This window comes from Phyllobates terribilis, unplaced genomic scaffold, assembly GCF_046119375.1.
Source record: "Phyllobates terribilis strain yellow unplaced genomic scaffold, ASM4611937v1 Scaffold_373__1_contigs__length_1865987, whole genome shotgun sequence".
In the NCBI taxonomy this organism is placed as follows: domain Eukaryota; kingdom Metazoa; phylum Chordata; class Amphibia; order Anura; family Dendrobatidae; genus Phyllobates; species Phyllobates terribilis.
Window position 1 is genome coordinate 1,163,080 of NW_027363133.1, and position 24,436 is coordinate 1,187,515.

The window sequence follows — 24,436 nt, forward strand, 5'->3', positions numbered from 1 at the left end:
GTTCTGACTAGTGATGACACATTCCGATCTCTACGCTCTTGTTCTGACTGGTGATGACACATTCCGATCTCTACGCTCTTGTTCTGACTGGTGATGACACATCTCGATCTCTACGCTCTTGTTCTGACTGGTGATGACACATCTCGATCTCTACGCTCTTGTTCTGACTGGTGATGACACATCTCGATCTCTACGCTCTTGTTCTGACTGGTGATGACACATCTCGATCTCTACGCTCTTGTTCTGACTAGTGATGTAGCGCCCCGAGGGTTCGGTTGCTACAGGGGTATTGCACCTCAACCAGAGGTGTGATATTTCACTCCCCGGTAAGGATGGAGTGTGGGCCAGGGCTCAGTTAGCTGCATACACCACACACACCCCATTGCCGGGGGACAGCTTGACGGTGCTCCCATGTATATATATGCAGGCACGACTGACCATGTCCCTGGCTGGAGTGGGGAGGGGGGAGAGAACCCAGTGATGTAGGAGCAGAAGGGGACGGTTTCTGGAGCATAGGAAGGAGCTCATTGGTTGCAGGATCCCTGAACTCAGACACAGAGGTAGATAAAAAGGTGGGAGCCATCTTAGGAGGGAGGTCAGTGTTCTGTGAGAGGAGAAGGCAGGGAGCAGAGCTGCTGCATGGGCTCTGCTCCCTGGGCAGGCCTAGCACAGAGGCCGGAGCCAGAAGGGAGAAGAGGAGAAGGAGAAGGAAGAAAGGTGGAGAGAAAGAGGAGTAGAATGGCTCCAGAAACAAGAAGGCAGGAGGGACCCTAAGAACCCACGAGATAACGGGTGAAGGGTCAGGCAGAATAAGGGTACAGGATTCCCAAGTTGGTGGAGGTAAATTATCCCTCAGCCAAAGACCGGAGGTCGTGATCATCTATTGGTGCGACCCCCTGCTATACCCACTAGGAAGGCACCACATAGGGTCAGGGAAACCGGCGACAGGTTTCACCAAGAGAAGGCTCGAGGCAGCTGGACAGAAGTGTGGTCACTGGTGGGGCACGAGAGGCCGGAGAAAGGACAGAAGGGGGTCCTGTGCCATACTCCTGAATTGCCTGGGGGTTGACCGAGCTCCTCACCTGGTGGACGCAGCACGGCTTGGGCAGTCATTGCTGACAGAAGTGACTCGGATAACAACTGTGAGTAAAAGACCCTGGACTGCATCACTGACTCTGTGTGATTTATGCTGTGCCTGCACCATCACCCCCAGCATCCTACTACACTGCCCTGAGGCTACACTCTTCCCGTGGGGAGTTATACTATCTCAGCTGCACACACCATCAGCCTCCGCGGTCTGCATTGCAGTGGCGGTTCATAATAGCCGCAATCCACGGGTGGCGTAGTCGGACATTCAAAACCCTATAAATAGACTGCCACAACGTTTGGTCTGACCACCCTGAGCCACAGACCGGGTTGCCACTACTACCCCCATTATTGCCCTGTTGCCCGGCTCCGAGAGCCCCACGGCCCAGGGGGCGAGTCAATGACACATCTCGATCTCTACTTTCTTGTTCTTACTAGTGATGACACATCTCGATCTCTACGCTCTTGTTCGGACTAGTGATGACACATTTCGATCTCTACGCTCTTGTTCGGACTAGTGATGACACATTTCGATCTCTACGCTCTTGTTCTGACTAGTGATGACACATTTCGATCTCTACGCTCTTGTTCTGACTAGTGATGACACATTTCGATCTCTACGCTCTTGTTCTGACTAGTGATGACACATTTCGATCTCTACGCTCTTGTTCTGACTAGTGATGACACATTTCGATCTCTACGCTCTTGTTCTGACTAGTGATGACACATTTCGATCTCTACGCTCTTGTTCTGACTAGTGATGACACATTTCGATCTCTACGCTCTTGTTCTGACTAGTGATGACACATTTCGATCTCTACGCTCTTGTTCTGACTAGTGATGACACATTTCGATCTCTACGCTCTTGTTCTGACTAGTGATGACACATTTCGATCTCTACGCTCTTGTTCTGACTAGTGATGACACATTTCGATCTCTACGCTCTTGTTCTGACTAGTGATGACACATTTCGATCTCTATGCTCTTGTTCTGACTAGCTCATCACTAGTCAGAACATGAACAGTTCTATTCACCATCAAGGGGCTGGGATTATTTTCCGCTAAATAACAGTATATATGGTCTGTTTTTCTGTGTGGATGTAACAGTTGTAGAACCGTTCTTGTTCTGACACAATTCTTTGCCTGATGAAAGGTATAACACCTGAAACACTGCTACTATACTGTATGTCAAGTGTTTTATACTTTTACTAAAGTGGTGGTGATCAAGGATATGAAAAATTAAAAAAAAAAAAAAAAAAAAAAAAAATTGTAAAACTTATTCCGTGTAAATGATATTGCAAAGCAGAGAAGCTTTTTTTTCCCGCCAAGGTGTCCGGTTAAGAGTTTTCCTGATTAATATTCATGCAGAGGAAACATATCTGACTTGTACATTCAGTGGTTTGGTATCTGGCAGGCGCGCAGCTCTGGGGGCTGATAATTCTCCCAGTGTTTGCTCAGTAACTCGTAAGGTCACATGATCCTGCGTTAAACTGATTTCAAGGGTCTTTAATTGAGCGAGGGGAATTCTGGTAGAAGCAGAGGGGCCAAGTATTCTTATCTGCTGGTAATGCCTACATTTTCCTGGCTGCTGAAAACTGACTGAATATATCAATATTCGTGAGAGAAGGGAATTCCTCCAGATGGTGGTCAGAGATTATTTTCGTGGCTAATAATTTATTTATTTGGACCGTGTTTTCTAGTAATTCTTTAGACGTTGCTGACTATTTGGGAAGCTTTACTTGTATCTAGGATATCCCAGGCTGATAAATTTAAAGGGAATGTGTCCTCAGAAAATGACTTAATCAATTTAATGTATTTTAAAAAGAAAACTAAAGTTTTTGACAATTCTTTTTTTTTTATAATTTTATTTTTTTAGGCCTAGTGGCCAGTGTGAAAACTGCAAGACTTACTTTTTGATTTCTAAAGCAGATTGGATTAATAAATATATGGAAAATATATTTATATAATATCACAATCTGTTTTAGAAAGAAAGGAAAAAAATCTTGCAGTTTTCACACTGGCCACTAGGCCTAATTGTAAACTCACACTATTTCCACTTTTCAGCAGTCTCATTATCATCACAGGCAGGGTTACAAAGACAAATAACACCTCTATACACAGCTGATAACACAGAACCCACCATTCACAATAGCCGATGTTACAGCTCTCCTCCTTCTCCTCTCTCCCTTCACAATAGCCGATGTTACAGCTCTCCTCCTCCTCTCTCCCTTCACAATAGCTGATGTTACAGCTCTCCTTCCCTCTCCCTTCACGATAGCCGATGTTACAGCTCTCCTCTTCCTCCTCTCCATTCACAATAGCCGATGTTACAGCTCTCCTCCTCATCTCTCCCTTCACAATAGCCGATGTTACAGATCTCCTCCTCCTCCTCTCTCCCTTCACAATAGCCAATGTTACAGCTCTCCTTCTCCTCTCTTCCTTAACAATAGCCGATGTTACAGCTCTACTCTTCCTCCTCTCCGTTCGCAATAGCCGATGTTATAGCTCTCCTCCTCCTCTCCCTTCACAATAGCTGCTGTTACCGCTCTCCTCCTCTCTCCCTTCACAATAGCCGATGTTACAGCTCTCCTCTTCCTCCTCTCCATTCACAATAGCCGATGTTACAGCTCTCCTCCTCATCTCTCCCTTCACAATAGCCGATGTTACAGCTCTCCTCCTCCTCCTCTCTCCCTTCACAATAGCCGATGTTACAGCTCTCCTCCTCCTCTCTCCCTTCACAATAGCCGATGTTACAGCTCTACTCTTCCTCCTCTCCGTTCGCAATAGCCGATGTTATAGCTCTCCTCTTCCTCCTCTCCCTTCACAATAGCTGATGTTACCGCTCTCCTCCTCCTCTCCCTTCACAATAGCTGATGTTACCGCTCTCCTCCTCCTCTCCCTTCACAATAGCTGATGTTACCGCTCTCCTCCTCCTCTCCCTTCACAATAGCTGCTGTTACCGCTCTCCTCCTCTCTCCCTTCACAATAGCCGATGTTACAGCTCTCCTCCTCCTCCTCTCTTCCTTCACAATAGCCGATGTTATAGCTCTCCTCTTCCTCCTCTCCCTTCACAATAGCTGCTGTTACCGCTCTCCTCCTCCTCTCTCCCTTCACAATAGCCGATGTTACAGCTCTCCTCCTCCTCCTCTCTTCCTTCACAATAGCCGATGTTATAGCTCTCCTCTTCCTCCTCTCCCTTCACAATAGCTGATGTTACCGCTCTCCTCCTCCTCTCCCTTCACAATAGCTGCTGTTACCGCTCTCCTCCTCCTCTCTCCCTTCACAATAGCCGATGTTACAGCTCTCCTCCTCCTCCTCTCTTCCTTCACAATAGCCGATGTTATAGCTCTCCTCTTCCTCCTCTCCCTTCACAATAGCTGATGTTACCGCTCTCCTCCTCCTCTCCCTTCACAATAGCTGCTGTTACCGCTCTCCTCCTCCTCTCTCCCTTCACAATAGCCGATGTTACAGCTCTCCTCCTCCTCCTCCTCTCTCCCTTCACAATAGCCGATGTTACAGCTCTACTCTTCCTCCTCTCCGTTCGCAATAGCCGATGTTATAGCTCTCCTCTTCCTCCTCTCCCTTCACAATAGCCGATGTTACAGCTCTCCTCCTCCTCCTCTCTTCCTTCACAATAGCCGATGTTATAGCTCTCCTCTTCCTCCTCTCCCTTCACAATAGCTGATGTTACCACTCTCCTCCTCCTCTCCCTTCACAATAGCTGATGTTACCGCTCTCCTCCTCCTCTCCCTTCACAATAGCCGATGTTACAGCTCTCCTCCTCCTCTCTTCCTTCACAATAGCCGATGTTATAGCTCTCCTCTTCCTCCTCTCCCTTCACAATAGCTGATGTTACCGCTCTCCTCCTCCTCTCCCTTCACAATAGCTGCTGTTACCGCTCTCCTCCTCTCTCCCTTCACAATAGCCGATGTTACAGCTCTCCTCCTCCTCCTCTCTTCCTTCACAATAGCCGATGTTATAGCTCTCCTCTTCCTCCTCTCCCTTCACAATAGCTGATGTTACCGCTCTCCTCCTCCTCTCCCTTCACAATAGCTGCTGTTACCGCTCTCCTCCTCCTCTCTCCCTTCACAATAGCCGATGTTACAGCTCTCCTCCTCCTCCTCTCTTCCTTCACAATAGCCGATGTTATAGCTCTCCTCTTCCTCCTCTCCCTTCACAATAGCTGATGTTACCGCTCTCCTCCTCCTCTCTCCCTTCACGATAGCCGATGTTACAGCTCTCCAATTCCTCCTCTCCGTTCACAATAGCCGATGTTACAGCTCTCCTCTTCCTTCTCCTCTCTCCCTTCACAATAGCTGATGTTACCGCTCTCCTCCTCCTCTCTCCCTTCACGATAGCAGATGTTACAGCTCTCCAATTCCTCCTCTCCGTTCACAATAGCCGATGTTACAGCTCTCCTCTTCCTTCTCCTCTCTCCCTTCACAATAGCTGATGTTGCAGCTCTCTTCCTCCTCCCATCTCCCTTCACATTAGCCATTTATTTATTATTATTTTGCTTATATAGCGCTATGATATTCCCCAGCACTTTACATACATCACCATCACTGTCCCCATCGGGGTTCACAATCTATATTCCCTCTCACTTTGTCTTTGGAGTGCGGGATGAAACCAGAGGAAATCCACACAAGCACGAGGAGAACTACAAACACTCGCGCCTCTTGCAGTTGTCCTTGGTGGGATTTGGACCCAGCACTGCACAGCAACAGTGCTAACCACATGTCCAAATGCCTTTCCTTATAGAACGGAGAAGTATTGCAAGACTTTTTTTTTTTTTTTTTTTTTTTAATATATATGAATGCAGATCATACTATAAAAAGTTATTTTTTTTTTAAAGCTACAGTATTCTTTTTGATAAGTAGATGGCAACTACCGTACTTACCGCATGTTGTTGTACAAAACCAGTGCCACCCTGGCCCACAGGTTGTGTCTGGTATTGCAGCACTGCTTTATTAAAGTAAATTCAGGAGAGCAGTATCTCATACAACATGTAGGCCAGTATGGTGCCACTTGTAGAAGAAAGCGGCTAGATTTTTCTAGTAACGTACAAACAGTTAAATATTCTGTTGTTGGTGCAGAGTAAATGATATAAACCACAACTGTTAATGAATTACTTCACATCTACAAGGTGGCGGTAAGTTCTCCAGTATATATCTATATGTATTACTGCTATACAACTTGCATCTATAGCCAGACTCCTGTAACAGACAGTTCTTGACCATTTATGTCTTTTTAATAGGAAGAAGAAATTGTTGATTGGTGGAGTAAATATTATACCTCGATTGGCGAACATGAAAAATGTGGCCAGTATCTGCAGAAAGGTTACGACTCCCTCAAGGTAACAATCCTATTTGCTCAAATTAATATATGTGCATTTTATATACATGATTTTATTATAATATATATGCAGCCCTTGTCCTAAATGGACAGGCAATGGTATAAGAGGCTAATGGTGACACTTTTGTGTTTTTTTTTTGTTTTTTTTTTACCCTTTAAAGGAGTATTCCCATCTCTAAGATCCTATCCCAATATGTAGTAGGTGTAATAATATCAAATATCTCCAATTAAAAATGTAGTATAGTTCTTCTGATTCGCTATGTTGCTTACCCCATGTGCAGGGCATTGCAGTAGCTTAGGTATCCATGGTTATGACCACTCTTGTAGTGACAATTGTTTAGTGCTTAGTGGTCATAACCATGGATACCTAAACTACTGCAGTTCCTTACATGAGCTAAGCAGCATAGCAGATCAGGAGAACTATACTACATATCTAGTTGGAAGTATTTGCTAATATTACACCTACTACATACTGGGATAGGATCTTGGAGATGGGAATACCCCTTTAATATTGTCATTTTTGTGTTCTCCACATCGCAGGTGTATGACTGTGAGCTGGAGGACGTGTCGGAGTTTAGCGGCCTGACAGATTTTTGCGAAACCTTTAAGCTGTTCAGAGGAAAGTCTGAAGATGATGATGATCCTTCTGTAGTTGGAGAGTTTAAGGTAAGCAGGTCATCATCACTGTTGTTGTTGCAAATGTTTGCAATCCTGAAGCTTTACCATATAACAAATTTCCAGCTCCACGATCCAACGCCCAGACACTAGATCTCTGCCCCTAGTGATGCATAACTAGTGATGCCTTCAACTTCGGAGGGTATAAAGGCTTCAGTTCACCTCTATATAAATAAACTAGTGCGCTAGAATGGCTTGTTAGTGCGACCAGAGGGGGCGCTATCACTTGGCCCACCTTAGTCCTGTAGGAATGACTTTCTACTGATTGTGTGCTTTACATCACCTTATCTGACACTTGGCACATTGTGTTTGGTGGTGTAAGGCTGCTCAGGCATGAAAACCCCTGTCCTCAAACTCCCGTAGCACAGTTTTGTTTTTTTTTCTTTTTTAAATGCTAGAGGAATTTTGGGACTTTTGCAGTTATTGAGTCACCAAAACGTTGTTGACTTTTACGCACTATGCACCTCAACTCCTGGCGACCTCGCTCTATAACTGTACGTGGTCAGGTAGGTAATGTTTTACCGAGACTCGTCCATTAGACTGCCAGATAAAGTATCGCGATCCGTCACTCCACAGATCGTGAACATATGATTTACATGTGTACAATGCGCTAAATTCTTTTCCTATGGACCTGTATATTATTGATTTTCTAATATTTCCCATTATTTGTTTTCGAATAGGGATCCTTCCGTATATACCCTCTTTCTGATGACCCAGGTGTCCAAGCCCCTCCTCGACAATTCCGGGAGCTGCCGGACAGCGGACCCCAGGAGTGCATTGTCCGGATCTACATAATCAGAGGGATAGATCTTCAACCCAAGGATAATAATGGGCTGGTGAGTGTTCTTCTACTTCTACCTCTGCACCGAAATATCAGAATGACAGATGTACTTATTGTTGTGTTTTTGCTTGTAGTGTGATCCTTACATCAAAATTACTTTAAGTAAAAAAGTAATTGAGGACCGGGATAACTACATGCCCAACACTCTAAATCCAGTCTTTGGAAGGTACGTCTTATACATCTCCTTGTTGTCTTGCTTCTTTTTTTTTTTTTTCTTAAAGTTCTTAGACAGGGACAGGTCTATGTACTTTTCAGTCTGCAATTTCTATATGTGGCAGATAATCAGCTAAAGGTTTGCATCTCTTGGGTCTTTACATTTATCTAGCATTCACATAAATGTAATATTTAGATTGTATAGCTAAGTTATTGCTTAGTGGTCTGTCCTCCCCCCACCCCCCTAAGGAGAGCCCAATAGTGGCATACACTGCTACCATTGACACAATGACACCCTTTCCCTTATCTGATATCATTCAGTTCTCTGTACGCTACACAGACATCCTTCCCTGACCACCCCACCATGCATTCTGCGTATATTTTTGTTAATCTCTGCTCCCTTAAAGGGAATCTGTCAGTAGGATCAACCCTCCTAAGCCATCTATATAGACATGTATCAAATGATACCTTGATGCCTGCGATCCGATGTCTTATTCCAGAGAAATCCACATTTTTCTTATATGTAAATGAGTTTTAAGATCTATGGGACCGTACATAGCTCTCCTGGAGAATCTGCCTCCAGAACTTATTGTAAATGAAAGGAGACGTTACCAATGTGAGACCTGTAGATCAGGAGAGCAGACTGTCAGTCATTACATGTCTCGCACTGATAACCATTCATTTTAAATAGTCTGCCTCCAGAGCTTGTGTCCGGCCCATAGATCTTCACAGCTCATTTACATATTATTAGAAATGTTGATTTCTTGGGAATAAGACATCAGATCTCAGATATCAAGGTATCATTTTATTCAGCTTCCTGTGATCTACATGTCCATGTAGACAGCTTAGGGGAGTTGATCCTACTGATAGTTTCCCACTTTTAACGTCAAATTTGGACCAAAAATCAGCAGGAATTAGCTTAGTATTGATAGTAAATTATCTGGAGGGAATGCAGGGGTGGACAAAGCAGGGAGTCTGTGTGGTGCCATATTGAGGGCCATGCTATTTGAGCTTAATAAATTGCCACAGTAGTTACTACAAGTGGGTTGATCAATCCTTGTGGATATTGCACCTTTTGAAACTTTCATTTGTTTAACCAGCATAAAGTAATAACATCCCTGGTCTGATCCTTGTTGATTATTTTTACTAAATTAAAGTGGTTGGCAACTTTACAAATTTTATTTTCCAAATGTGCTGCAAACTGCTCTTTAGGCCACATACTAATATATAGTTAGTAAACCAAATCCCAAAGGAAATAATGCTAGTGAGCACCCACGCCAAAAAAGCCGTGTGTGTCACAGCAATTAAACCACTCCAAATTATATGAGAGAGAACAAAAGAACAAAGGAGTTTGAGGTTCAAAAATAAGAACTGGTAAATCTTTATTAAATACATGTAGGGTAATAAATACATACAGATTTAAAAATATCAGATATGTGCAAAGGTATCAAAGTACAGAGGCAAGAGGGGCATCCTGATAACCGGAACCTCAGTAGCAAGTGCCATCCAAGAAATGGGGGCCAAATACCCACCACTACCACCTTTTGGGGTAAGCAATATAGGTTGCCTACATTGGGGTTTGCTACTTAGGCTCATTTGTCCGATCTTAGATTAAGCAAGGTGTACTATTAGGTTTATTTGTTGACTTGTCCACCTTCAATCCCAGTGTGTGGCCCCCATTTCTTGGATGGCACTTGCTACTGAGGTTCCGGTTATCAGGATGCCCCTCTTGCCTCTGTACTTTGATACCTTTGCACATATCTGATATTTTTAAATCTGTATGTATTTATTACCCTATATGTATTTAATAAAGATTTACTTGTTCTTATTTTTGAACCTCAAACTCCTTTGTTCTTTTGTTGTTTCTAATATATAGTTAGAACAGATTTAGTGTCAACCTCCTCCAAGACCTGCCACCCCCTGATTTAGTATGGACGGCTGCTGATGAATGGACATGTGGTCAGACTGTGTTCTTCCTTTTTTTTTTCTTCATCCATTTAATGATTTGAGCAGAAAGATCTGCAGGACCCTGTGAACCTCCTCCTAATATCCGGCAACAACTTGTCCGTCTCTGATTTGGAAGGCCTGGTAAGACATTGTGCATGTATCGCACCTCGCCTCAGGTCTACTAATCCGAAAAGATGTAGGAGGTTCACAGGGTTCGGCTCTGGCGGTCACAGACATAGCTCCTGGGTCCTGCAAACATTTTTTGGCCAATTCTGTTGGACAGGTCTGGTCACATGCCCCTCCATCAGTGGGTATGTTGAGACCGAAGCTCTGTTCAAGCAAGAAGACGACTGTTCTTAAAGAGGTTGTCCGGCCTTAAGACTAACTGTCTTTTTAATATTTATTAATATCAATAGTGCACATGAAAATAAGCAACTTTATAATATATTTTATCAGAGGAATTTGCTTTTTTTTCTCTGCCAAAATTGATCAGTCATTATCAAAATTTTCAGCTTTGATGTAAAATCTGTATTCAGTGAAGGCAGCTGGAATAGGAGATGGCAACAACAGTTACACGGACTGCAGACTTGTGAATCTGCGTTGTGCGCACTGTCAAAATTCTCCTGTGCTGGCAACAGGTAGTCATGTGACCGAAGACTGGTGAATCGTCACAGCACACAGCAGGCGCATGACCGCAAGTATGTGATTTGCATACATGTGGCCACATTCTGACTAGACGTATCCTTGCATGCCTAGTCTGTATGTGACCACATGTATGCAAATCACCCTATGGTAATTATATGCACTATTGCTTTTTACTTACAGCAGAGTATAGGTTTATTTTGTTTCAATCTTAGGTTTTGTCTTTTTTATGGCCAGTGAGAACATGCCCCTACACGTTCTATGTATACCAACTTTTACTCCTGTTCATTTTTTGGTTTTGCTCTTTAAAAAAGGGACAGCGTTTTTAAGATGAAATCTGCTCTGCATCTGTAATAACTATATATATGTAAGCGTATTATAGCATTTGAGACAATGAAAAAGTGGCCAACCCCTTTAAAGCTCAGCTTTCCATAGTGGGGATGGATGACTTTATGGATGACCAATTTTTTATCTTTGTTTTTTCATCGAAGTCACATAATTTTAAGGGGCTTTATTAAAAAACAGTATAACACTTAATATCCTACGATGCTAGAACTATAATCAAAGTTACTATTTCTTTGCAAAAATCGTGAGCAGACATTACTCATTAAAACCTCCTGGCAGCCAGTACGGCCCCTCTCAATATTGTCATTGTTATAATCTGCACTCCCCACCTATTTACCATATTTTTCTGCTTGCTTGTTCTCTTGGATCATATGGTAAACTTGAATTTGGCTGAAGAGCAGATCTTCTAAATCTAGAAGCTTTCTGAGCCGTAAACGCAATCTCAGATCTAAAACTATTCCTGGTCTTGGAAAGTCCTTTCAGCCTGTGTAACCTAAACATGTTTTCTCTAATTAACTTTTTTTTTTAATCTTTGTCCCCACAGAATGTATGAACTGAGCTGCTTCTTACCCCAAGAGAAAGATCTTAAGATCTCTGTGTATGATTATGACGCTCTGACACGAGATGAAAAGGTTGGAGAAACCACAATAGACTTGGAAAACAGATTCCTTTCACGGTTTGGAAGCCATTGTGGGTTGCCACAGACCTACTGTGTGTAAGTCTGAATAATTTTGTGCCGGGCTTTCGCCTCCTTAAATAATTCTGGCCATGGATATGTTCATGCAGGAATTGCATGGTTTGGGTTATCTCCGATATAAACTGGACATGGTATTGTACTGACTGATTTTCCAAGGCAGGGGTGCACAACATTTTTTGATCCAAGGGCCACATTATCATACTGAACCAATTACAAGGGCTACAAAAATATTGAGAGGGGTACTTCCATGAATACATCACCAGAACCACCATCAGTACATTAATACATTGCCAGAACCAAGTTTTGAGTATTTGAGGAGAATTTGGAGAGTTTCTGCCCCAAAAAACACACTAATTTAAACTGAGTTTAGGGAACAGAAACTTGCCAAATCCTACTCTCAAATCTCTAAAATTTTGAGCATTTTTAAGTTTTCACATAGTCATGAAGCACATTATAGATTGCTACATGTGTATAAAATCAGAACCACTGTCAGTACACGAGTTTGGCACTAAGACCACCATTAGTACATGACTACAGCATCAGAACCACCGTCAGTACATGAATGCAGCATCAGAACCAGTCAGTACATGAATTTAGCTCTATAATCACTGTTAAAATATGAATTCAGTGCCAGAACCACCATCAGTACATGTATATAGCACCAAGCTTAGTACATTGATCAATTGCGATATCAGGTCAGCCCCATATACAATTGTATAACATAAACCTATAATTCCCAGTGTGTCCTTGACGTCTTTCTTCCAAAGTCAGCGCCACACTTGTATATAGCTCTGGTATTGCAGCTCAGCCTCGCTTCAATGGACAAGTGTCTGGAAAAAGCAGCCATTTTTGTCTTATACAGTTTTTTGTTGCAGCTCATGGGCAACCCTTTACTTACTGTACTTAGGTTGTTCTTCAGGAATTGAATCAAGTCTGATATGAGACTGTAAGCATTGCCGGCTTCCTGGACTTGGAATAGTTCATCACAGTATTATGGAGAAAGGATGAAGTCTGTGCTCCATGTACAATGCTATTGTTGTTGAGCTTAGCGGATAGTGATTGGTTGTAAATGTAATTTTCTTCATTCTCTTTATTTTACAGAACGGGGCTAAATCAGTGGAGGGATCAGCTAAAACCCACTGAGATCTTGCAGAATGTCGCCCGATTTAAATCTGTTCCCCCGCCGGTGTATTCGGATAATGGAACAAAAGCCACTTTTTCAGGCCGGGAGTATTCACTGGATGACTGCGGTGAGACACATGAGCTCCGATAGTCCAGTGTCCACTAATCTAGAATCAGTACCCACACAGTATCATAGCGATCAGATATAATGGGCCTGTTACTGTTTATTCAGAATCCATTCATACATTCATTTAATGAAGAATCTGTCTAAAAGTGTGGATTTAAAGCATCGGAAATTGACCTATTGTATGAATCAGGCTTTTGTTTTTAAATATATTTTGGCAATGTTTTTTTTTTTTACATATCCCTGTCTTTATTAAATTAAAAGTAACTTGCAATTTTCACACTGGCCACTGGAGCTTTTCTGGACTAATACTTCCTGCTGTTTCAAGAAACAACACCTGTACATAGCCAGAGTGAACAGACTCTATCTAAAGGTCATTGTGCAGGGAGGGGAGCAGGGGAGCTGTAACACCTATTGTGATTGGTGGAGCCTTTGTTATTCGCTGTATATAAGAGTCATTCTAATCCTGTGCCTCATGATTAGGCTCCTGCTGAAAACTCTTCCTGAACGTACAGGAAATGAGTGTAAAACAAACCCCAATGACCAATGTGAAAATTGCAATAATAAAATTTGAAAAAAGATTAAAAAAACCCTTACAAATTTTTTTAATATACATTTAACACAAAAACCTGATTTTAAATAAGTCATTTTTTATATTGACTTTCTTTTAACCCCTTCACCCAATTTTTTTTTCCCCCTTTTCATTTTTTCATCCCCTTCTTCCAAGAGCTGTAACTTTTTTTTTTTTTTTTTCCCCGCCATATAGCCATATGAGGGCTTGTTTTTTGCGGAACAAGTTGTACTTTTGAATGACACCATTCATTTTGCTACTTAGTGTACTGGAAAATGGGAAAAAAATTCCAAGTGCGGTGAAATTGCAAAAAAAAGTGCAACCACAGTGTTTAGATAAACTGACCAGGCAATATGATTCTCCAGGTCAGTAAGAGTACACCAAACATGTATAGTTTGTTTTTTTTTTGTTTTTTTTCCTTAAGTGGTGAAAAAAAAAATTCTGAAATATTTCACATTTCTCGCCATTTTCCGAGACCCGTAACATTCTCATTTTTCATGATCTGGGGCTGGATGAGGGCTTATTTTTTGCGCACTGAGCTGACTTTTTTACTGATACCATTTTGGGGTAGATGCAATGTTTTGATCGCCTTTTATTCCAATGTTGCGTTGACAAAAAAAACATTATTCTGGAGTTTTTATTTTTTTATCATTACACAGTTTACTGTCAGATTAATTTATTTTAGATTTTGATAGATTGGACATTTCTGAATGTGGCGATACCAAATATGTGTTATTTTTTTTTTTAATGGGGCAAAAGTGGGGTGATTTGAACTCTTGTAATTTTTTATTTTTTTTTACTGTATTTATTAGTATTTGGCTTCAGCACTGCTATGTATAGCTAAAATCACGATCTCCTATGAACGCCAGCCATCAAGTTCTGGGAAAGATGCGGGCTCGGCGTGTGAGCCCACATCAAAGGCAGGGGTTAAGAAATTGACCTACTTTTTTTTTTTTTTTTTTTTTTTTTTTTTTTTTTTTAATTTAAACTGCAAGTAATCTTTAAAAATTACATTTTTGTAATTGGACTTAATACTGCAGCAATGTAAGCATGCCTTACTACCCCACAATTGGTGTAAAGGCAGAATGACCATTTTTATAAAACATTTAAAGGGGTTGTCCAGTGCTACATTGATGGCTTAGTCTTAGGATAGGTCATCAATGTCTGGCCGGTCCTGCATATCCACCCCCTATTGATTTGAATAGGTGACGGATGTGCAGTTCCCTGCCACGGCCACTAAACAGTTGATGGAGCTGTGCTGTGCAGCTCCGCAACCGAACAGTTCCGCAATTGAGCAGTTCTGGCCGACATCAGGAACAGCTGATTAGCGGGGGTGCCGGGTGTCGCACCCCCACCGATCAGACATTGTTGACTTATCCTAAGGACAGGCCATCAATGTTAAAGTCCCGGACAATCCCTTTTAAGTTTTTTATAAAAATGGTCATTAATTTATAAAAGTAAACAATAATAAACATGTATCGCTAAAAAGGGCAACTAAATTAGACCTTTTATATAGCTCAGATAATGCAAACTTTAACACAATGCCCAAAAATTGTTAAATCCTGAAGGCCAAAGCTAGCTTTGGTATTCTAGTAGGCACTGCTTTAACCCTTAAACGGCTCCGTGGGATAATGAATGGAAATGGTAAGTCATAAGACAACATCCATGCGCAAATGATTTCTTAGAAACAAGGTCCTGCTGCAGAAGTGACAGATCGGTCGGCAAGGCATGGCCGATAACCAGGAGAGCTCACTGAGAAGAGGATCCTTCTTTCCCGATTGGCACACTGAGAAGAGGATCCTCGTTTCCCTTTTATTTCCTGTTTGACAAAGGGGCTATTTATTGGATGTGACAGTGAACTGGCATCAATAGCAATGCTTGAATAGCCCATGTAACAGCTGATTTACTGTGCCAGGTATTAGTGAGCGTGCATAACTGATATGTAATACGCCAGGAATATAGACAGAACGATATATACAAATGTCAGAACCGGAGCTAGATCTCAGAAATGCAAGGTTCATGAAAAGTTGTGGGTCCGAACTGTTCACTTTCACAGGGTCCTGACTGTAAAGTCCTACAGACAGAGAACAGAACATGTGTAATTCAATAACCTGATTATTAATAGCAGATTATCATAATGTTTTATGTAGAGACGAACAAGAAAATACATCAGCACCTTGGACCTGCCAAGGAGAGACTCGCTCTTTATATTCTCCGCGGCCAGGGTCTTGTTCCAGAACATGTTGAAACCCGGACATTATACAGCACCTTCCAACCGAACCTCTCACAAGTGAGTGGTTTCCTCTGTGTCTTCAGTAGATAGCCTTTTCTTACTCCGTGTGTGTTTTTTTGCCATGAAAATCACAATCGGGTTTCCTCCAGTTCACTTTTTCGTGCTTCTATAGTTAGCCATTTCTGGTCACCTTCAATAGGACAATGAAGCCAAGTCTTGTCCTGTGTTTAAAGGATATAACCAGCATATCAAGCTATTAATTTATGAAATAAAAAAAATGTAGATCATCAGTTACTCTTTAACCATATATGTACATGTATAATATATCAAAAAGCAAGAAAAAGAACAGCACTAGCCAAGATTTCAGTGCAAAGCCCCCCCAGGTACGTACCAGTCCTTAACATATCAAAAATCATGGAGACAGCACACAAAAATGCTGAAAAAATATATGATTTTAATGGCCCATGAGGTGACGTTTCGGTCCAACAGTGGGGACTTGGCTTGAGAAAGGTCCCCACTGTTGGACTGAAACCTTGCCTCATGGGCCATTAAAATCCTATATTTTTTCATCATTTTTGTGTGCTGTCGCCATGATTTTTTGACATGTATAATATAGATATGTCAAGTGTGTGTGTATATGTGTATAGATAGATAGATAGATAGATAGATATTTATCTCTCGATAGATAGATTAAAAAAAATAGATTTGATTATTTTATTTTATTTTACTTCTTACATACAGGGAAAACTGGAAATGTGGGTAGATGTTTTCCCCAAAAACTTGGGACTTCCAGGACCACCATTTAATATTGCACCACGCAAAGCTAAAAAGTAAGCTATATAACAAGATCTGCATTTGGATTATCCATTTACACATCATCTTCCAGATCCTACATTGTATTTCCAGGATTGCTAGTACTTCTTCCCTTTCCTCCTTCCTCAGATATAGCATGCATATTCAGCCATGTGGATCTACATCTTTTTGTCTATGGCCGCCTATTTCGAAAAGATGTCGCCTAGTATTTTTCCTAAAAAGTTTGGTACCATTAGATTCAGAAACTGTAACAACTACCCACTGATTTTAGATGATTTCTGCCAGCCTTTGCTTCTTGTCTACTTCTTCTCTTGTGTCTATGGAGGTCAGCGGTCTTCTTTGGATTTTGTATGTATAACGTGTTGTGCTTTGTGTAGCTACGTGCTCCGCGTGATTGTTTGGAACACGAAAGACGTTCTGCTCGATGAGAAGAGTATTACTGGAGAAGAAATGAGCGATATCTACGTGAAGGGGTACGTTTTTATCCTGTATTTATAATGGAGAAGAAAATGGAGTCTTAAATTGCTTAGAACAATTATCAAAATTTTATTACATATAAAAATTAAAAACCATTACAAAAAACACCCACATAACATTACTACATGAAGATGTGATAGACACAGACCTCAGACTGTAAGTAACTAGTGGCACCAATTACATATGTCTTTATAGATACAGATTATGCCACAGGGGCATTCCTATACATAATACATATTGATAATATCCAATGAGTCCATAGATCTTCTCCTAAACAAGAGAGAGAGGTATAGTACTGATTATCAATGTTGAAACCTATCCTAGTAACTATCAATAGGCTCAGGGGAAAGCATATCCTATAGTCGGACTCATAGACATACCCAGAAATTGAGGATGGACACCAATGGAACTGTCAGGCTGGTGAAAGGATTCCCCACGTCCCCTACACACGTTTCACTTGTATAAGTGACCGCTTCATCATGGGGGAATATCCTATGTGTTTGGGAAGTGGAGAGGGAATTTGATTGGGTGGTGTCCTAAAAATATCATAGTCTATTGACACTTGACTGCATTTGTCTCCTCTCAAGGTACAACCCTACTTGAGTATGAGAATTGATGCAGAAGTCATGCATCTCACTGGCGTTTCTATGTGGCTATGAACTCATCTGAGTGTGGATGTGTCTAAGGCCAGTTTCATAAAATAGACTTAATAGGCAGGCTGCCATGGTTTACTGACCCAAATATTAATCTATTACTACTGGGCTCAAGTTTCATCAGAGCTGTGGAGTTGTGTCCTTTTAAAGGGGGTTTCCCATGAGCAAAGTTCATTTTAATTAATAGATCTTGGAATAATAATAATTTCCACAATTGGATGTGTTTAAATAAAATGTTCCTGTGCTGAGATAATCTTATAAATGTGCCCCTGCTGTGTACAGTGTAATGGCTGTGTCTGACTGTACAGGAACATGGTCTGATTATACCACATCTCCTGGGCAGGGGGGGGAAGCAAAAAAGTTATACCGACAGAATAGTGCTGGATCGCAAATGATTCATTCTTTCTGGTGAAACTTTGCTTAAAGACAGGCAGTGAAATGTTTTGCCTCACATAAAGAATCAGCTGTGATTCCTGTATACTCTCTTTTGCTTCCTCCCCTGCCCAGGAGCTGTGGTATGATCAGACCATGTTCTATACACGGTCAGACACAGCCATTACACAGTACATAGCAGGGGCACATTTATAAGATTATCTCAGCACAGGAACATTTTATTTAAACACATCCAATTGTGGAAATTATTATTATTCCAAGATCTATTAATTAAAATCAACTTTGTTCATGGGAAACCCCCTTTAAGTGTCAATTCTTGCTTTATTAAAGTACATTCAAGGTATATGTTCGGAGGATTTCCTGATGTATACACAACAGATTTTGCTGATGCAACTGTTGTCCATTGGATTTCATGTGAAAAAATGTGTATATGTGCTATATGCTTTTATCTAGAATACCGTAGTTGACTACCCTGTTCCCCATAATTGAGTAAAAGGCATAGATGTAATTGTCATGTGTATGAGGAGCTTTCCGAGCACATACACCATATGGACACTGCAAAGGGTGAATGCAATTTAAAGAAGTTGTCCAATCTTGTATCCTTTTAATATGCCACAATTGTATGATAGACCCAGGTTCCATAACTGAGATCCGTATACATCTTAAGAACAGTGCCCATCACCTAATGCTGTAAATTATTTGCCAATGTGAAAATTAAAACTAAATTATATATTTTCTATAATATATATAATTTATTTTTTTTTTATACCGCTTTATCTTTAAAATCATTTTTTTCCTCTTGCTGAGGAAAAGGGGAACTGTAGATATTTGTACAATGATTTTTTACTACATATTTATGGTGGGTGATGAATCCTTCTGTAGAAGGGAATATTCTGTACTCCTAAGATGCAATGAATACATTAACCGATGAGGTAAAAGGACCAAAACTGATCCCTAATGGTGCAGGATTTTTCTGTTTACTCTGGCTAAATGAGCACCAGATGAGCGCTGGCTATCAGAGATCCCGCCAGACCTGACTCCACAGACTGGAGCTTCCTTTACTCGTTACTCGATTTCATGGCTGATCTGAAAAGATCCGTATGTGAAATAAGGCTGAGCTGGACACTTTTGCACACACACACTCAAAGCTCATAATCAGTACAGACTTTTTGGAAGGTACCAAAAGCGCCAGTTATCGAGGTCACATAAAACCCAAATATGTTTGCATATTATTTTCAGTTGGATTCCTGGCAATGAAGAAAATAAGCAGAAAACAGATGTGCACTATCGGTCACTGGACGGTGATGGAAACTTTAACTGGCGATTTGTTTTCCCATTTGAATATCTTCCAGCGGAGCAGCTCTGTGTTATTTCTAAAAAGGTGGGCGCCCGTGAAACATTGTCGTGCCTGTATTAAATATGTTGAGCGTAAAGCACCGGATTTCTGTGTGCGGTAGACATTTAGTCCAGTGTAGGCCAGGAGAGCGTAGTCAGATTTCAAGCCTTCCTAAAAGTATCATTCAGCATAGCCAATTTTCCTAGAGTCGCATATTATAGCCAAGTAAAAAAAAAAAAAAAAAACGACAGAGTAAATGGAGACAAAGATAAATGATATGTATGGGAGTATTCTCATCTGTGCCGCGGTCACTGTGATCATCTCATTCAGGCACCTGGAGTTATTTCACAATTATGAAGCACTTTACACATTGTAACAAAATGTACTTTAGGGTATTTCCATTTTAAGTGAGAGCATAAGGCGAGGGTACACCATCGCTTTTATGATCAGTTTTACTAACTACTTCCAGACCGGGCTGTCCGCGTGTTACTCTGCAGTGACATAAACGTCACTGCAGAGTATAGTAGCTGCACGAGATCGTGTGGGAGTCAGCTGTTAGACACAGCCAGACTCTCCATAGAGAATTCAGAGAGGGATTATTATCATCTCTTCTTTACTGATCACTGTTAACACAGCGCTGAACAAGCACTGTGTATACAGTAATAGGAACTGCTAACGGTTCTTACTCCTCCGGACCTAGTTTATGTAGGGAGAAGCAAAAACTGCTGAGCTATTCAGCCAGGAGGCTGAATTTTTGACCCGTAACTGGGTGTAATATAAAAGCCACAGTTACAGGGGAAATTAGATTTAAAAAAAAGGGTTGAAATGTCCCCCAAAGGTGTTTTATGAAATATAAAAATAATTCTTTATGGCAAGGGGAAAAAAATATTTTTGTCCTTTGTAGAGATGAGCGGAGCAGTTTGCGCAACTTGGGTCCTAAAACGTATTCTCTGGCCGTGGACAGGAGCTTGCGCAAATTTGCTTACCCTTTTTAGACTCTGCTTATGATTAGCTGGGATGGCGAGACGTCACCTGTACGCCACACCGATGATGTCGTGCCAGGCCAGCAAATCCACCGCCTCAACAGGAACCTCAGGAAAGCCAGAACCTCAGGAAATTTCGCATAGCTCCTGTCTATGGCCAATGAGAACTAACCTGGACCGTGACCGGAGTTGTGCGAAAAGTTTGAAAATGTAAAAAACATACGTATGTCCTTTTATTTTCCCATCGCGATTGGCAAAAAAAATGGAGAGTATAAAAATAACACAAAAAATAGGCTCCACGTATCGTGAAAAAAAAAAAAAATTAATGAAAAAAAAATTATTTCAATACCCAAAAGAGAATTCTGATCCAAGCGTCTGATCAACATTGGCAGTGTAAGTCTATGGGTCCATGAAAAAAGTGGACTGCACTCAGTTTACATTAGAGTGCAGTCCGATTTTCATGGACTGGCAGCAGACAGGAGAAGATGGAGAAACACTGATGTCACTTGGACCACCCAGATAATAACTTTAATCAAAATAATCTTTTCATTGTCCTCATATGTGATCAAATCAGACGTCTGAATGAGGTGTGAGAAAGTCCATCAGCGAGCTTGTTTTTTTAAGAGTTTGTAACTTAGTCAATTCATTCTGCAGCCAACAATAGTCAGCACAATACAGCGGTTATAGAAGGCAAATGGTGCAACATTTTTAATGAAACCCAATTGTAAGAATAGTTTTAAGCCCAAAATACATGTAGGAATATAAATGCCCCTAAAAGTGTCCATAATCGCCTTTTTAGAACATTTTAAATTTGCAAAGCTGCTGCCAACTTTTGGTAATAATATTGTTTAGTTTACCAGAGGAAATTATTATGAGCCCGTCCTCTATCTAAACTGAGTATGTGCATGGGAACTTTTAAGTTCACTGTAAATTTTGTTGTTAGTGTGCGCACCATGTATCATTAACAAGGCCCCATTGATAACCTGTAAATCATCAGTTAGAAATAGGACCCGATTATATGTCCTCTGCAGGATATTTAGGAACATTATTGTGGGGCATGGCAGACCAATCCGACCTTGTATCTGGCAAAACGGGATTCAGGTGTATGCGCTGATGTGGCCATTGACTATAATGATGCAGACGGAGTCAGTGTGCTTTTTCATGCGTCATTTTCTTACATACAGGAGCATCTCAATAAATTAGAATATCATCAAAAAGTTAATTTATTTCAGTTTTTCAATACAAAAAGTGAAACTCCTATATTATATAGAGTCATTACAGAGTGATCTATTTCAAGTGTTTATTTCTGTTAATGTTGATGATTATGGCTTTCAGCCAATGAAAACACAAAAGTCATTATCTCAGTAAATTTGAATACTTTAAAAACCCTTTTCAAGCGGTTATAAAATCTGAAATGTTGGCCTACTTTAATGTATGTTCAGTAAATGCCCTCAATACTTGGTCGGGGCATCTTCTGCATCAATTACTGCATCAATGTGGCGTGGCATGGAGGCGATCAGCCTGTGGCCCTGCTGAGGTGTTATGGAAGCCCAGGTTGCTTTGATAGCAGCCTTCAGCTCGTCTGCATTGTTGGGTCTGGTGTCTCTCATCTTCCTCTTGACAATACCCCATAGATTCTCTATAATAGATTCTCTATGGGGTTAAGGTCAGGCGAGTTTGCTGCCAATCAAGCACAGTGATACTGTTGTGTGTAAACCAGGTATTGGTACTTTTGGCAGTATGGACAGGGGCCCAAGTCCTGCTGGAGAATGACATTTCCATCTCCAAAAAGCTTGTCGGCAGAGGGAAGCATGAAGTGCTCTAAAATTTCCTGGTAGACGACAGCGCTGACTTTGGTCTTGATAAAACACAGTGGACCTACACCAGCAGATGACATGACTCCCCAAACCATCACTGATTGTGGTAACTTCACACTAGACCTCCAGCAGCTTGGATTGTGGCCTCTTCACTCTTCCTCCAGACTCTGGGACCTGGATTTCCAAATGAAAATTGGAACTCTGGGACCTTGTGGAGTGTGTCAATGACTGCCTTCTGGACATCTGTCAAGTCAGCAGTCTTCCCCATGATTGTGGAGCCTACTGAAACAGACTAAGGGACCTTTTTAAATTCTTAGGAAGCCTTTGCAGGTGTTTTTTGTTAATTAGTTTAATTGACGGAGATAATGAATTTTGTGTTTTCATTGGCTGTAAGCCATAATCATCAACTTAAATAAAAATAAACACTTGAAATAGATCACTCTGTTTGTAATGACTCTATATAATGAGTTTCACATTTTGTATTGAAAAACTGAAATTAACTTTTTGATATTCTAATTTAGTGAGATGCACCTATATATGTGTAGTTGAAGTGGGCAGCAAGACGTAGTTGACTATGCATTGCTGCTCGTCTCTAATGGACGTATACAGCCAAAAATGATGCATGACAAAACACACACCGACCCAGTCTGTATCATTCTAGTCCATGGCCCTGTTAGCACTTGCACCCGAATCCTGTTTTGAAAGGGGTTCGAACGTGAGCCACTGAATGTAGTGGCAAATGCTGTGTGAACCCTGCCTAAGTAAGGGTATGTGCCCACCATCAGGAATAGCGTTTTGGATGCAGCGGATTTTTGCTGCGTTCTATTAAAACTCATGTGTTTAGGTAACTATGCGGATTTACTGCATCTAATGACAGTCTACTGGGGAAAAAGGAGACTAACCGTCTCTGCTACAGAATTTCACATGCTGCGGCTTGTAAACCCGCGTAGCAGGTCAGTTTACGCAGCGTTAAAGAGCACAGTGGGCATGGGATTTCTATAAATCTCGTCCACTGTGCTTGTAATGTAGAACGCAGCGTTTTGGACCAAACGAAAATACGCTGCGTCCAAAACGCGGTTATTCCTAATAATGGGCACATACCCTAAAACAAACCAATTCTCAAACTCTGGCTACTGCTCTTATATTTGTTGTACATTTATGTGGTCATTTTTCCATTTTATTTTTTTTATAATGTGGAGAGTGGGACCCTGTATGTGACAATTTATATCTGTCAATTTCAGGAACACTTTTGGAGCCTTGATAAAACAGAATTTAAGTTACCACCAAAACTCTTACTTCAAATCTGGGACAATGACAAATTCTCTTTGGATGACTACTTGGGTATGGATTTCCCGATCATATTGTTTCATTTGTTTAATTTCCCTTAATGCACTTATCTTATTTTTTATTAAATGTCTTCTCCATATTTCACAGAAGAGTTAGAGCAGCACAAATTGTTGGAAAAATTAATATGGACTATGATAAAAAGGTGTCAGGGCTCTGAGTGTATTCAGATATGTAGCCACTGTCCCGTCACAAGGCTAATGATGACTTATGTCCACTGCCAAAAGTGACTTACATTGGGCTCCTGAGCATCAGAGTTGGATCATGGTGCAATGGAAGAAGGTGTTCTGGTCTGAGGAATCTTGTTTTCTATTACGTGGAAGATGGCGTGTGTGCTCATCAGGATACTCTATGGCAGGGTTTCCCAAACCCTGTCCTCACGGACCCTAACGCATCGTGTTTTCAGGATCCCCTTAGTATTGCACAGGTGAGAGAACCTGTGGCCGTTTCTGATGGCTTAATAATAATTCTATCACCTGGGCAATACTAAGGAAATCCTGAAAACATGACGTGTGGGGGGCCGTGAGGACTGGAGTTTGGGAAACACTGCTCTATGGGCTGTAGGCTTAACTTGTGAAGGCGGTGTGATGCCCTCAGCAATGTTTGCTGTGAAACCTTGGATGTTGCTTTGACACAGCACCTCCCTAAACATTGCTGGAAGCCAAGTTCCTGGCAGTGTCTTCTTCCATGAGGGTAATGGTCCCTGCCATATTGCAAAAAATTCTCAGGAATAAGGGCCATGACAAGTTGTTCAAGTTGATGACTCCAAGTTCTCCAAGTTGATGACTCCAAGTTCTCCAAATCTCCGATCTGAGGCATGTGCTGGAAAA

The 24,436-nt window shown here is 41.3% G+C and overlaps 1 protein-coding gene across 4 annotated transcripts in view; it reads left to right on the forward strand.

Moving 5' to 3' along the window:
- LOC141223161 (myoferlin-like) overlaps window positions 1-24,436 on the forward strand; it is a 161,783-nt gene that overhangs the window by 131,842 nt on the left and 5,505 nt on the right. For all 4 annotated transcript variants that reach the window (XM_073666783.1, XM_073666785.1, XM_073666784.1 and 1 more), the window contains 11 exons: window positions 6,343-6,441; window positions 6,981-7,106; window positions 7,796-7,951; window positions 8,031-8,122; window positions 11,588-11,758; window positions 12,842-12,990; window positions 15,708-15,847; window positions 16,532-16,620; window positions 16,981-17,076; window positions 19,366-19,507; window positions 23,504-23,603. In XM_073666783.1, coding sequence (XP_073522884.1) covers window positions 6,343-6,441; window positions 6,981-7,106; window positions 7,796-7,951; window positions 8,031-8,122; window positions 11,588-11,758; window positions 12,842-12,990; window positions 15,708-15,847; window positions 16,532-16,620; window positions 16,981-17,076; window positions 19,366-19,507; window positions 23,504-23,603 — 1,360 coding nt within the window. The remainder of the gene's footprint in view (window positions 1-6,342; window positions 6,442-6,980; window positions 7,107-7,795; window positions 7,952-8,030; window positions 8,123-11,587; window positions 11,759-12,841; window positions 12,991-15,707; window positions 15,848-16,531; window positions 16,621-16,980; window positions 17,077-19,365; window positions 19,508-23,503; window positions 23,604-24,436) is intronic.